At 36.0% G+C, this 12,605-nt stretch overlaps 1 protein-coding gene across 1 annotated transcript in view; it reads right to left on the bottom strand.

The window, feature by feature from the left end:
• The window catches only part of E(Pc) (Enhancer of Polycomb), a 119,374-nt gene extending 108,913 nt beyond the window's left edge, over positions 1-10,461 (bottom strand). The window contains exon 1 of the mRNA XM_089735774.1: positions 9,939-10,461. Within this exon, the coding sequence (XP_089591900.1) occupies positions 9,939-10,091 (153 nt within the window). The 5' untranslated portion in view covers positions 10,092-10,461. The remainder of the gene's footprint in view (positions 1-9,938) is intronic.
• Positions 10,462-12,605: the final 2,144 nt, after the last annotated feature.

The following is a 12,605-nucleotide window of genomic DNA, read 5'->3' as shown; positions in this document are numbered from 1 at the left end:
CTGACTCACCGTATATTCATTCAACGATAAAAGAGATCGCGTCAGCTGTCTTGTAGTACGAGCATAATGTGAACCGAAGGTTATTTCGGAATAAAATTCTCGAACGTTAATTAGGTACGTATAGTTTTACCGTTATTGCAATTATATCGGATTTGTTGGAAACGTAATTGATATATTTTTTTTTTTTATTGCTTAGATGGTTGGACGAGCTCACAGCCCACCTGGTGTTAAGTGGTTACTGGAGCCCATAGACATCTACGACGTAAATACGACACCCACCTTGAGATATAAGTTGTAAGGTCTCAGTATAGTTACAACGGCTGCCCCACCCTTCAAACCGAAACGCATTAGTGCTTCACGGCAGAAATAGGCGGTGATATATAGATATTTTTTACTGGTTTTTCTCAGTGGGTGGCGTTTCCGATTCGGTGGTACATTCTGCGAAGCACTGCTCTTGCTAGGGCCAGTGTTAGCAACACACAGGTTTGAGCCCCGTGAGCTCACCTACACGTTAGAGTGAAGCTGAAATAGCCTCTCAAGGCTATCAGCATAAGTAGGAAAAAAGTTACGGATGGTAGAACCTCTTGTGAGTCCGCACAGGTAGGTACCATCACCCCGTCTATTTCTGCCGTGAAACAGTAATGCGTTTCGGTTTGAAGGGCGGGGCAGCCGTTGTAACTATACTCAGATCTTAGAACTTATATCTCAAGGTGGGTGGTGCAGTTACGTTGTAGATGTCTATCCAGTAACCACTTAACACCAGGTGGGCTGTGAGCTCGTCCACCCATCTAAGCAATAATTTTTTTATTTATTTTTTATTACGTAAACTACACATGAGCGACCAAGTGATTTTTCCACATAATCAATTTTATATAAATTACATTAAGATTATAACGTTTTATTTTTTTACAGATCTCAAAAATCGAAATATTTTGTAGTTTTCAATATAGCCATTGTTTTTTCAGCAATGATGGATTAAATGAGAGAAGAAAAAAATAACACATATTACGTCGTCAAGTATCAGACATTCATATTTATTTTAATGCGTTTCATTTTATTAAACTTTTTACATAATTTATTATTCTTTACTAAAAAGGGTGCGTGTACTTATGTACGCGCGTAAGAAGTTATACTTTATTTTTATTAAATTTATTTCTTTTTTTTTTAATATTAAATAATTAATAATAAATAATTTAACGTTAATAATTTAATAATATTTAGTATGAATTATATTAAATAATAATTTTGTAATTTATATTACTAAAAAATTAATGATATTAACACTTTTTTTTACGAGTGTACATGCGCGAAAGTTCACCTGCGGCTATATTCAGACTCGCCAAGTTACGTCGGTCGTATTGTAATGAGCGATTTAGTGGGCAACTTCATTCTGTTAACTCTGTGTCACAGTGCGCGCGCATCGTAAAATTTCACTCTCATCAATTTTTCATAACGCGCCTAAAGAAATATAACATCAAAAATATTCACCAAATATACGCTGGTCAGACAGTGCCTTTGTTCGGAGAGAGAAGTCACAGCATGTGCATTGAAATTCACGTACGATTTAACAAGATCCCTGTTCCAAATGAAAATTAATTACATGGTTCAGTGAAATAGGTACGTTTACCGAAAGCACCGGAAAATTGAGAGAAAGGGAATCCACTATCAACGAAGAGCAGACAGCGTACGAGTTAAACCCAACTTTATTGTAATCGCTATAAAGTCCGTTTCGCTGTTAAGTTTAATGCTTTAGGCTTGTAGATTACTGAAAATCTTTAATATTTAACAATAGATAGACTTTTATTTAATTTAATATTAAATTCTTAAAAGCCATATGGTTATTACGTTAAAATAACTTCATCACCGTGAACACATACGCCCAGAACTGAGCTGGCTTTATGCTGACAGCCTTGAGAGGCCAAGTCAGCTTCTCTTTGACGTGTAGGTGAGCTCACGGAGCTCAAACCGGGTGTATTGCTAACACTGGCCCTAGCAAGAGCCGTGCTTTGCAGAATCTACCACCGGATCGGAAACGCGACCCACTGAGAAAACCCGGCGAGACTCATTGGGCTGTGAGCTGTCAAATGAAATATCTAAAGTTTATAAAGTTTAGACTCGCAAGTTTTCGGAATTATAAGACCGTGGATATAAAATCGCCGGCGCTTCGTCAGAGAAGCTACTGGAAGGTGGTGTTCACGACCATCAGATATGAGGATTGCCACTTGAAGAGATAAAACCTGTACAAATTTATAATTTCGTTCAAGGTGCTTAGTTTAAAACCAGAGGACTTCGTTGATTTACTTCATAGTTGTTGTCTTAATGTTGATATAATGAGGATGATGAAAAATAAATATAATTCTGATAAGCTTATGAAATTCAGCATAATTGTGTAAGCCCTGCTACACGTAATCTGATTTAAGGCCCTTTAGCCCATTTTAAAATACCCTTTCGCGTAAACCGTTTTAATTAGGGATTCAGCATCAAACGAGGGTCGTCTGGAATGCCCTGAGTAATGTTTTATCATGAATCCGGCTAATTATGTTGCTTTAAAAAACCTTTTTTTTGTTGTCTAATAAGCCCGGATGTGTGATTTGTAATTTAAAATACATGATATATATTTCAACACAATTATAAATAAAAACCTCATTCCAAATAATTATAACCGCCATAAAATTTAACACGAATATGCGGAATATCGATCAAATCCAGATTAACACAACTTTACATTGTGTATTTTATGTATCACATGGAAATTATTAACAACAAGAGTTTTTTTAATGTCCGGAACATTAAATTTAATGGCATGTTTATTACTAAAGTGTTCTTTTTTTCAATTAACATTGTTAACGCTCTAAAAATTTCCTATCCATTATTTAATAGTGGAATATTTATAAAGCAGTATGTCACCAAAGGTATATCGCGCAAAATGACGTCACAGTTTTACAAGAAACCGGTATGACCGATAAACCAGATCCAAAGATAACTTTATCTAATACAAATCTTATCGCAGTCCTTTCGGTGTGTGTATTTAAAATTTAAATTAGCTAGTTTTTACACGATGATCCACATTGGATCTAATAAAATACGGGGATACATTTTAAGTACCTAGTTATAACGCGTATTATTGTAAGAAGGTACCACTACCCCATTTTTTTATAGTGCTGGAGCATCAGTTTGAAGATACGCGGTCGAGGGGAGTAGTAGCACTACCGTACCTATTTCTGCCGCAAGTACTTTGATGGGAGATTTTTTTTCCTACCTTAGTGCTAGTAGGTGAGCTCACGGGGCTCAAACCTGACGCTAACACGAGCCCTAGCATGAGCTGTGCTTCGCAGAATCTACCAGCGGATCGGAAACGTGACCCATTGAGAAGATCCGGCGAGAACTCAGTGGGCTGTGTCTGTGGGTTAATTTACTCGCCGAGCCCTTCGTCGCAAGCGACGGGTTCGACGAGAACGATGACCGGTGCTTGGGGTACCTAAGAGCACCGTTAGTGGTTCGGGAGGCTCCGAAACGACGTGTTTTGGGCGACGTCGACTGCTTTCCATTCTGTCCGCAGGATCGACAATATAGTTACCGGCGGCCACGATGAGAGGGTTCTCGTGTCATGCCGCTTTGTCGGAATGGCGCAGATGGGAGAAAGACAGCCATTATTCTATACAATTTAGACTTAAACCTCGTGACTCAAAGCAGGCGGCCGCATTCCCACAATGATGTCTATGAGTTCCGTAACTCGCTTTAGTATAAGGTGCGCCGTGTGCTGATCGTGAGCGCTCGTCGAAGCAATAAAAAAAAACATTGTGAAATAATATGACATCAACTTTTATAGCGTCATATAACATACGTACCTAATGATTATGTACATTATTGCACGCTTTGCTTGTTTAATTCACAAAAGTATGCATATTTTATTATTGGCATTGATGGCAGGCATGGACGTTCACGATGCCGGGAGGTAGTCAGGCTATCTACTGCTTAAAGTAGGATATGACTTCATTGCGATCGTAAAATAGCGAGGAGGAGAGTTAAACCTCACACTTCAAACCGAAACCCATTTCTGCTTCACGGCACAAATAGGCAAGGTGGTTCACCTAACCGTGGTACACCTAACTACCTAGTAAATTAAAAAATAAAAGAAATAGTTCACCCAACATAGTACATAAGCGTTTGTTTCATCGATTTATAAATAACAGGCGTGCCCTGCTGCTACGAACGTGGAGCCCGTTAATATTCTATGATGTGTGAAACAGGTCTAGGTCGGAAAGTGTTATACAACACGTAAACGAATTCAAAAAAATAATATGAATTATAATTCAATTTATTATTTCATTAAATTGAATAACTTCATTAAGATTTATTGGAAGAACTTAGAAATTTTAATTGATTTATTTTTCTTAATATTTTTTTTACGAACACACATTATTTTTTATTTTTTAGTTGTTTTTAAATAATAATACCAATAAAGTCTAATGGATATGTCTTTGATGTTATTTTATGTGTTTATAATCGATTATAATTGATTGATTAATGGTAATCCTTAAAATATGATTTTGAGGCTGACAATATTATTCCCGCAAAAATCAAAAACCTTGTTTTTTTCAATAGAGCTACTTTTTTAAAACTACTTATTGGAAACTGTAGTGGCGCTCATTTTGAAGAAAGTAAATGCATATTTATTTATGCCAAAATTAATGCATTAAGTATTTTTTCTCTAATCTATTGTCCACTTTGGGTCTGAAATGGGCATTCCTCTTTATTGCTTTCTTGTAATAAATGAAACAGATTTAATCAATTTAAAATTTCCTTTCACTACGTGTAATAAAAGATAGAAAAGCGCGCACAGGCGGAACAGAACAGTAGGCACGGAGAACACAACAAAAAAACATCCTAATAAGTAAAGCTCACTGAGCTTCTCGCCCCATATCTTCTCAGTGGGTCGCGTTTCCTATCCGGTGGTAGATTCTGCGAGGCACGGCTCTTGCTAGGGCTAGTGATAGCAATGTCCTTAGGTTAAGAGCTTCGTGAGCTCACCTACTCGCCCGGTGAATCTAGTATGACCCCTCGAGGTCACTAGATAAGGTAGGAAAAAAAAGTACTTACAAAATTTTTTTATTAAACTAAAATAATCATTCAGTCAATATTTTTTAATGAAACACGAATGATTTATATTCAAAAATAAATATACTGACAAAGTTCAAGCTAAGCAAATATCAAAGATACATATATCGTAATATGTGAGTAATCATTGTTTATTACTTATGCTTAGTTCGTCGGAAAATTTGGCCTCAAATGACGTCACGCGCAACGAAACCGCGCAAGTCAAGTTTGCACGTTTCCAACGTACTATTTCAAAAGAAATTTATAAACGTCATTCCGTTTTGGCTATCGGTTGACACGTGTTTTGTTCACACGCACAAAATCACAAAACGGCAAAGCTAAAGTCCACGCTGTTTCCGGAATCCATCTGTTACGAAAACAGCGTGTACAAAATCGTCTAATACGGCACCAGTGTGCTTAGTGCGAGTTTTTTAACGTCCTCGATAGCGTAAAAGTTAACGCAAATTTGTATGCAATTGGAACAGCGCCCCTAGCGACAAACGTGACCCAGCGTTCCAACTCCATACAAATTTGAGTTAACTTTAACGTTATCGAGAACGTAAAAAAAACACAGACTTCTAAACTTCATTAAACAAAAACCCGAAACCAATGCCTGGAGCAAAAACAAACGGAACTAACTACACCTCAAGCTCGTGTAAGTCCTTCCCTAAATGCAAGCACATATTCTACTCACACCATATTCACAAAGTATCGTTTGGCATATACATAACTCGATGGATATAAAACATATATATGTATATATACAAACGCATATAGTATATTTTTATCCGGTTAACGAAACCAGACATCGTGTTGAATACAAATATTGTTTTTTGTCGACATGTCATCATAATATTATTCTGGATTTCATATTCCTTAAAATTACTCATTGTATTTTTACTTTTCTAATTTCGTGATGTTGTGAACTATTCATACCCGATCCTGTGGACCGAACGGTAAACAGTCGACATCGCCCGAAACACGTCATTACGGATCCTCCCGATTCATTAACGGTGCTTTTAGGTACCTCAAGCACCGGATTTTTGGTACCTCAAGCACCGGTCACCGTCCTCCTCGAACCTGTCGTTTGAGACGAGTAAATTAACCCACAGACACAGCCCATTGAGTTTCTTGCCGGATCTTCTTAGTGGGTCGCGTTCCCGATCCGATAGTAGATTCTGCGAAGCACTGCTCTTGTTAGGGTCAGTGTTAGCAACACTCCCGGTTTGAGCCCCGTGAGCTCACCTACACGTTAGGGCGAAGCTGAAATAGCCTCTCAAAGCTATCAGCATAGGTAGGGAAAAAAGTCAATTATTGCACTGTCGATTGCACCTATAATTGAGGTGACATCTGTCAGAAGCGTTCGCCTGTAATGTAACATGTTCAGATTCGAACATTAACTCACTGAGAATAAACAGTATTACAATACGTAACCCATAATGAAACGATTAGTAAAATCAATGTACACCATTCCCAATCCAATTGCATTAGGCCGGTTCGGAACAAATTGTAATACCAATAGCTTGTTTTACATTTTTTGGCGTAAAAAATAGAATGATGGTCCAATCAATTCCAGATATTCGAAACCAAATCTGATTACTCCCGGTGAAGGTAATTTGGATATTATTTTAGGATTGAAGGATTACTGGTGGCCCGGAGGCCTTTCCAGTTTCACCAGGACAGGTGGGCGAGTAAAGGCTCAGCCAGGAGCGGTGGGATTTGCTAACAGTCGCCCGAGCGCCTCTGAAGGAGACTTAACAACTCAAGAGCACCTGTTTCGCGAATAAATTTAGATATTTCTGGAGCAGAATGGAACAGCAACCTAATCGCGCTTATTCGCCGTGTTCTTCCACCAACAATAACCGCCCAACAAAACCAGTTGGCCTGTGAGGTTCTCTTCTTAGATGTCGCTTATTGCTAAGTGTGATAGATAATACGGTGAGGTAATATGGTAACAATAACTATCTTGAGCGTGTGCAAAAGTTTAGTACGACCAATCATAAAGCTTGATTGTTTACTTTTCGTAAAGATAATGCAAGTCTTCGTTGGTTGGAGAGGCACACGGATCATAACAGATGTCGACACAGTGCTGACTGTGTTTAAAGCAACGTAAATACGTTATAATCAAGCATATCAGAATCCTGAGAGGGATTATTAAGAAACAATATATTTTTTTTTTTAATTCAAGCATAATCAATAAAGGTTTTCGCGCTTTCGATATAAACATTGTCATTCCAAATTTATATGAGGTAGAACCCGTTAGACTTAATAACTATTAAAATTAAATAAGCTTGTTACACATTTACCATCGTCGTGACGACATGGTCATTACACAATTAAGCTCCTAATTACTTTAACTATGTCTAGAGTACCAATTATTTAGTTCAAATTGTGACTATTCGCGTAACACGTAGCTGGTGGTAGGACCTCTTGTGAGTCCGCGCGGGTAGGTACCACCACCCTGCCTATTTCTGCCGTGAAGCAGTAATGCGTTTCGGCTTGAAGGGTGGGGCAGCCGTTATAACTATACTTGAGACCTTAGAACTTATATCTCAAGGTGGGTGGCGCATTTACGTTGTAGATGTCTATGGGCTCCAGTAACCACTTAACACCAGGTGCGCTGTGAGCACGTCCACCCATCTAAGCAATAAAAAAAAATACGCCAATGTTTGAGAGTGGTTAAGCACTAAACACTCAAAACTCAAAGTAATTGAAGGTATGATCGACTAGAGTTCAATTGGGCAGTTATCTAATCCACTGAGTAGAGTCTAGTGGAACAAGCCCTATATAAATAGCATCATGGACACAATGATGGTCATGTCCAATATACCATTATAGAAGTTCACTAGTTTATCGAAACAAATACTTCAAAATTTCTTATCAGTAATGTGTTGGTGAATGGTGTAAAAATATTAATGTTGTTTGACAGTTGTAGTTAATACTAAGAAATTCTCATAAAAACCTTTTGCTTTGCACTAACATAATACTAAATTCTAATATAATATCTAACTCATACGAAAACAAAGTTTAAGGTCATATTTTACCTTTACTAAAAACTCTTATTCAACTATGTTAATGATGAGAAAACACAAAACAGTAATATTAATACAATAAACAATAATTTCTCTCACTTCACTCTACTGGGTAGTGCGTCAGTGCTTCATATTTTATTACCATTTGGTAATAGTAATATTAAATTTTAGATAAGGATCAAGTTACAGAAGCAAGCCCTGCTACAGCAAACCAATAAAAACATACAAAACTCAATGATGTTTAAAAGAAATAACTTTTTAAACACAACTAATATGTATAACAATATATTATAACTAATATAATATTATACAAAGTGGTTTATAATTTTGTTAAGGTAAATTGAGAATAATTTTTTACATTAGCAACTAAAACAAACAAGTGAATAATATTTTCGTCATATGTAACAAAGTTAATCTCTTGCTCTAGTAATAGCATACTTATACATAGAAATGGGCAAATTCGACAATTTAATCAGGAGGGTCTTAATATTGAGTCTTATAAGCATTTGTACCGATATTGTCTTCTTCTAACTCTTATCACACTATGTATGGTTGGTGGAGCATGCTCCCTTTTTCCATTCAGGCTTATTGTGTGTCATCTCTGCACTGTCAACCTTCTCTCACGGATCCTCTTTTATACAGTCCGTGTAAGTATTTTGAGGATGTCCCTCCTCACAACTACCATCAAGCCCAGTCATTTTGGCATAAGTATTATTATTAAATTCCAAATTAATAGTAGCTTACTCTTTAGGCAATGAATAATTCGTAATTTACAAATAGATCACAACAAAAGTAAGGTGAACATATTTTAGTATGAAGAACTGCTCTAGAACAGAATTTTAAGGCAAATGACAGTAGTTACTACAAATTATCGCTAACTGTGAAATATAATTTCCCTATCCACCTTGAGTAAAGGTAAAGTCTGATTAAATATCAACTTTTCATAAATATATCTTAAATATATACAGTTAAATATACTGATTTTGTTCTGAGATATGTCTTGAACAATTGGTAATGTAGTATGTAAATCAGGGAAGAATTACTTCTTACAGATACTAGAGTATTCAGTTTGAAACTCAGTTCAATGTTGGTTTCACGAAAATAGTAGAATCAAAATAGAAAATTGAAATGAAATCATCATCTTTGTGTGTAATCTGAAATGAATTAGATGAAGACTTAAAAGTGAAAAGTGTTTACAATATCAAAAGACATTATTTTTTAATTATAAAGAAACGTATAATAAAATTGGGTTAAATATATCAATTCAACCGGTATATTTCATTTCATTATATTTACATTAGAATTATGTAGTCATAAGTTTCAAAACTTAAAATTCATTTCGCCGCGTATGTACCGGCATTGTACTTGTTTGTAAACAAATAACATATGATCTAATGATCACACTTTTTAGATGAAAATCAGGTTATTTCAAAATGATTTTAAGCTGCTAATACTAATAAAACGAGCCGTTTTCACTTAGTACCGCGCTGATATCTCGTCTCAGCAAATTACGGGACTTTGCGAACATCAACGAAAACACCATGAGGCGAATACGCGCCAAATTATAATCAACAAATGTTAAGCACGTGTTGTGCGTCGTTCAATATTTATAATGATTTCAAATAACTATTTGTTCATCCAGTTTAGAATGTTCAATCCCAAACATTAAGGTATAGGAGAAATGAGAAATTGAAATATTAATTTTTAAGAAATAATTACGCCTCTAGCGGTGGAAACAAGAAACATAAATGTAATGGCCGACACACAGTAGTTTCGATGACTTAACATCTAAATGCGCATAATACTTACACTTTCCTCTTCTTTTTCCATTCCAGAGGGCATTTGAGGTACTGCACGATTAATCGCCGAGTAGTCCGGTAGGTCCGGAAGCTCCTCGGCGAGGTATATAGGCATTGGTTTCGACGCATCTAGGGCCCTCGCCCTAAACGAGAGCTTCGACATTTTGTTGACAGAACAAAACACGCTAGCGTCGACACAAAAATGCACTAATTAAACACTTTGTAGCTCCTCCAGGAGGTCTCAAAGGACCTTAAACTGCACTTTACACACTCTAGTTCGTTCCCATGGTTAATTTTTGCACGCACTCAGTCACAATTAATGAAAAACAACAACGAAACTTTGCAAATTGAGCGTACTTTACGGAAAGCCATCATGGCGGCTTTCCATTTGGCGGACGACCATGATCAACTTCCACCTCGGACGCCGTGCGCGGGAAGGAAACACGCGGGGACCATTCGAAACATTTTAGTACTTTTATACGTATTATCATTAAAAAAGTAATATGATATGACCGTTTTATTGTAAATAATAAACAATATTTACTTTAGTATAAAACTCATTTAATGTCGCCAAACTTGATTATTCTTTATTAAATAAATGCGAGAACGACTCGAAGTCCACAGTAATGCCATAGACAATTTAATACATTTCTTTTTAGGGCTTGGCTTTGATGGATTTTAAATTTTAAGTTGTTATTTTATGTTTACATAGTTGTGCATTTCGATATATAATTTCCAGTACGTATTTATCAGGTTAAACAATTAATATTAATACAACAAAAATCAATTTTTATTTTTATTTTTATTTTATTGGCCCCACCCACAAAACAAAGAGTTCTATGTCTAATTTCTGTCAGTTGCTGTTATGCTAGTGCATTTGATTTACCTACCTATACTAATCCTACTATTTTTATATATTTATTGCTAACTCTCGAGTTAAAAAAGTTTAAATTACAATCTATTACGCATTCATCAATTCTGATGGTTTAATGCTGTATGTTTCCAATACGCGTCTGGGTCGGGCCGAATCGACACTAAATAAATGAAAAGTACAAGATACTTCATACTGAAATTATGTTTCACAATCGACATACTAAGGACTTAAAATAGTAAATAAATGGTCTTTCCTTGGCTTATATTTTATTTTTTGCATTTAGTTGTCTCTTACATCATGTCATAATAGTGGAAACAAATTAAAACTTGGAAGTTGTTATTAATACATAATTAAATCAGTAATTTTAAATTTATTTTAGATAGCCGTGGGTACATACTTTTCTATATTTCTTTTTGAATGCATTGTATTGTTTGCGTGTGACGAGTAATATTTGTTACCATCAAGATCGCCTATTAATATTTGGTAACATTTATGTAAGTACAATTGTTAAAAAATGTACTTATGTCAAAAGGAAGCAATTTTTTGCTTACGTTGGTATATAGGTCAAAGAAGAGTAACTTCTTGCGTGCGTATATAGTTAAATACATGGTATTTATTCGATCTAACGCTTAAAGAAAATTTCTATTCTAAAATAAGTTAAAATAAGTTAATTACTGGTGGTAGGACCTCTTGTGAGTTTACTGGTGGTAGGACCTCTTGTGAGTTTACTGGTCGCAGGACCTCATACGAGTCCGTGCGGGTGGGTACCACCGCCCTGCCTATTTCTGGCGTGAAGCAGTAATGCGTTTCGGTTTGAAGGGTGGGGTAGCCGTTATAACTATACTTGAGATCTTAGAACTTATATCTCAAGGTGGGTGGCGCATTTACGTTGTGGATGTCTATGGGCTCCAGTAACTACTTAACATCAGGTGGACTGTGAGCTCGTCCACCCATCTAAGCAATAAAAAAAAATCATCTTGTAATAATTAAACGTGCTTTAAAGTTACTTTTTGTTAAATAGCGGAAAAAGTTAAATCGTTTAAGCTTATGAGAGCAACATTTTAACTTATATTTAAAATTATATCTTTCTGAATTACTATTAATAGGAATTAAGTTTTAAGGAAGTCAAATTGAGCGGATTTCATTGGAACGTAGATCGACTTCATTTACAAAAGTAATCACCAAAATGCAATAATAGTTCAGTACTAATCGGCTAGAGCTAATTGCATTCCGTGTCATGATTATCGTCTTATCGTTCGCCGCTGACTACTCCTCGAATCCTGATCACGCAGGAGCCAGTCACCGTCGACGCCCTAGACACATCCTTACGGATCCATCAGATCCAATAACCTTTGCATTAGACGCCTTCAGCTCTAACACTAGGAGCAGCCTTAGGGACCCCGGTAACCGTATTCGTAGAACGTTGCAGTCCGATTTATACACTACGTTTTTTTTTTTGAATGAACGGAAGGTACGACTGAAAATATACGTTAATACTATACATTAAATCTGTTTTAAAAAAAATTGTAGTTGGAAAATTATAGAGTAAGCATTATGAAAAGCAAAAAAAAAAAAATTCCCAATGACATTCTCAAATTTAGGAATTTAGCTACAGTAACGCCATCTTTAATTCACTAGTTAACATTTTCGGACAGATTTGAGTTCATATTACTGTTTTCGCCTACCTTTAGGTTGAAAATATATACGGAATAAAAATATCCACTTCCTTTCTTTGTTATGATGTTGAAATTGAATTCCCTTATTTTTATTTATGAGAAAGTATTTACTATAAAAAAAAAACAC

This window comes from Bombyx mandarina, chromosome 02, assembly GCF_030267445.1.
Source record: "Bombyx mandarina strain Sakado chromosome 02, ASM3026744v2".
Lineage (NCBI taxonomy): Eukaryota > Metazoa > Arthropoda > Insecta > Lepidoptera > Bombycidae > Bombyx > Bombyx mandarina.
Note: the sequence above shows the minus strand (reverse complement) of the source record. Positions and strands in the feature narration are given on the sequence as shown.